This window comes from Saprolegnia diclina, assembly GCF_000281045.1.
Source record: "Saprolegnia diclina VS20 unplaced genomic scaffold supercont1.44, whole genome shotgun sequence".
Classification (NCBI taxonomy): domain Eukaryota; phylum Oomycota; class Saprolegniomycetes; order Saprolegniales; family Saprolegniaceae; genus Saprolegnia; species Saprolegnia diclina.
In genome coordinates, this window is record NW_008246111.1 from 361,782 (window position 1) to 364,492 (window position 2,711).

Consider the following 2,711-nt stretch of genomic DNA (forward strand, 5'->3'; position numbering starts at 1 on the left):
CCACAATCAGCGCCAGTATCGAGGCACACTTGGTCACCGTCGATCGACTTTGCACTTTGAGTGCAAAGGCAAAGTGGTCGATGCACCCGGGGTGCCCGAGCCAGAGACTCACGGGTGTGACCTTGTCGAGCGTCGCGTTGTACAAGCTGTGGGTGGCATCGATGATGTGCTTGGTGGTGCCGACCATGCAGAGCGCCGATAAGATCTGGAGGTACATGACGGGTTGGAGGTACAGGTGGCCAGTGCGGTACCACTGGAGTAGAAAGAGCGCACACTCACGCATGGCGACGCGGTCGTGAAGCGCAATGCTTTGAGTCCAAATATCGAGCGCCAAGCGAAAGAGGTCGTTGGCTGTCGCGATGGCGTCGTCGGGGGGTTGATAGAGAGAGAGCCACGGACTATCGCAGATGACGACGATATAACAAGGTGTCGTATCGTTGGGCGCGGTCGTGCTTGTGTTTGTGGAGCACCGAACCGAGGCTATCTGTTTCTTCTTTTGGCTTTGGATACGCTGCTGCATATCGCTGAGCATAAACGATATGGACGACCGAGGTGCCACGAGTCGCGGCTGCAGTACAATGTTGTCGGCGGTCAACTTGACATACTTGTGTCGAACGTACGATCGACGCGGCGGTCGGTCGTTGTTGGCCCGGTCCTTGAGCCAGTACTTGGGTGGGACTGCTGTCTTGGCGTCACCAGTCACACGCGATAGCGTTGCAAAGCTCTACAATAGCATTTTACATCATATACACGCAACAGGAAAATGCTATATACCTCAATGTGGCTAAACCATAGTGTCCGCAGCGCATACAAACGACACAGCGAAGTGTGCATCGGGCCATGTGCAAGCCGACGTAGCTCCACCAAAAGCTTCTCGTGGTCTGTCTGTACGACGCGGTTCGGGTTGGCGTACAATGCAGCGACGACGCCGACCAACTGGATCGCCGGTGATTCATCCCTCAACAGCTCGACAATCGAGACGTTGGGAATGTGAAACAAGCGCGCGCGGCGGTCGTTGATCTTCCATGCAGCGACACCGATGATTGGCAGCGGTACGAGTGTCCAAAGCAGCGTCGAGATGCTCGCATCGGTCGTCAAGACACCAATGGACGCGAGCGTTGTGTAGATGGCGCTCGAGAAGGCGAGTACGCGAATGTTGTTGGGGACACGTCCGCTGCCAATGCACTAATATGTGGACAATATTGTCACGGAAAAACGGTACGAATGCATGAGACAAGTACCGGCTGGGTGCGGTACGAGTACTCGAGAAGAAAGCTCCAGACAAATAGGAGACCAGTGAGGAGACCGATCGTTCCATTACGGCTGGCAATCACGTTGCTGGCCACAATCGACATGATGGGACTGACTACATCGCCAAATTGCTAAATGCGCACTATGAAAGATACGGCTGTACGTACGTGTCCGGGCCATGACGATGAAAAACTGGTAGCTCGGCTGGAAACGAAAGTCCATGGTTGTTGCGAGCGGCTCGACGTTCATCTTGTGGTGCAACGCGCTGCGATAGAGCAAGACGAACGAGATCAGTCCGAGCGCCTACACACATTGTCTGTCGAATCAAGTACAATAATGTACAAAAACTCACCCAAAAGTAGCCAAAGCGGTCGACACAGTCGCAGGCAATTCCACCGGGCAATACAACGTGCTCGCCACTCATTGGGCACGTCCCAAGCCGCAAGAAGGCCGTGATCATGGGGATGTAAAATAGATCCAAAGCTAGCGGGTGCACGATGCGGTCGAGGAACACGTGACCTAGGTGGTCATTTCGTCATCACGACTCCGTTGCGAGAGTGGTCGAAGGCAAGTTACATCGCTTGGACCAATGAAAGAGGAGCATGGCACTGCCGCATACCAAAGACATGACAATGGTGCTGCCCTACGTGCAAGAAGTGAGACAAACCCAATGTTTTCGATACCAAACCTCGCTGGCAAACTCGAGGATCGCCATGAGCGCCTCGACACCATCTGGCTGGCCCGTGATGCGAAAGGCCAGCTCCAACGGCACCAGTGCAAACTCGGGCAGCTCGACCCACATGGCTAACAGTCGCACCGCCCGCTGAACGCGCTGCTGCCGCAACGACCGGTACTTGCGCTGGGACAAGGCAATGGCAATCCCTAGTCGAAAACATACTATCGACTTTGACGTACTCACGTCGTACCTTGCGCGATGGGGTCGTGGACGCCGGCGGCGTCGCTTCGAAGAAGGCCGTGGAGAGTGACGTGGGGCCGAAGCATCCAGACGCCGACGAGCACCCAGAGACACAAGCAGATGAGGATGGGCGCAAGGTGTAGCCAGCCATAGCCGCAGTCATCCCAGTGGTGGACGGCACACGCTGCAGTATCATTCGCTTCATCGGCGGCAAAGCAGCGCGGGCGCATGGTATAGAAACAGTAAACGCGGAAAGTCATTTGATCCATGAAAACGGTTTGGCGCCAAAAATAAACGGCGCTATTTGAGTTCATTTCGGAAACTCTAATTGCATACACGTTGTGCTGGCGTCAATTTAATAGTGATCATACTACAAAGAAGTTCATTTGAATGGTTCCTCTCCTTCACAACCGAAGTTAACTGGACGTGCCATCCACCAGCGTGTGAAATTTATGCCGACAAACGTTCTGGGACCTTTGTAGGGCATTCGCAACGCGCTGGGGTCCATATTTTACATCGAGGTTATGGCGCAAGTACGGAAATA

The 2,711-nt window shown here is 54.3% G+C and overlaps 1 protein-coding gene across 1 annotated transcript; it reads right to left on the bottom strand.

Moving 5' to 3' along the window:
• Positions 1 to 33: 33 nt before the first annotated feature.
• SDRG_11819 (hypothetical protein) lies at positions 34 to 2,411 on the bottom strand (the record flags this gene model as incomplete). The annotated part of the gene is made up of 9 exons (XM_008617874.1): positions 2,178 to 2,411; positions 1,940 to 2,133; positions 1,828 to 1,894; positions 1,604 to 1,770; positions 1,419 to 1,554; positions 1,242 to 1,366; positions 775 to 1,185; positions 109 to 724; positions 34 to 47 (listed from the first exon to the last, which is right to left on the bottom strand). The coding sequence occupies exons 1-9, from the start codon at positions 2,395 to 2,397 to the stop codon at positions 34 to 36; spliced, it is 1,950 nt and encodes a 649-aa protein (XP_008616096.1). The 5' UTR covers positions 2,398 to 2,411.
• Between the last annotated feature and the right edge of the window lie 300 nt (positions 2,412 to 2,711).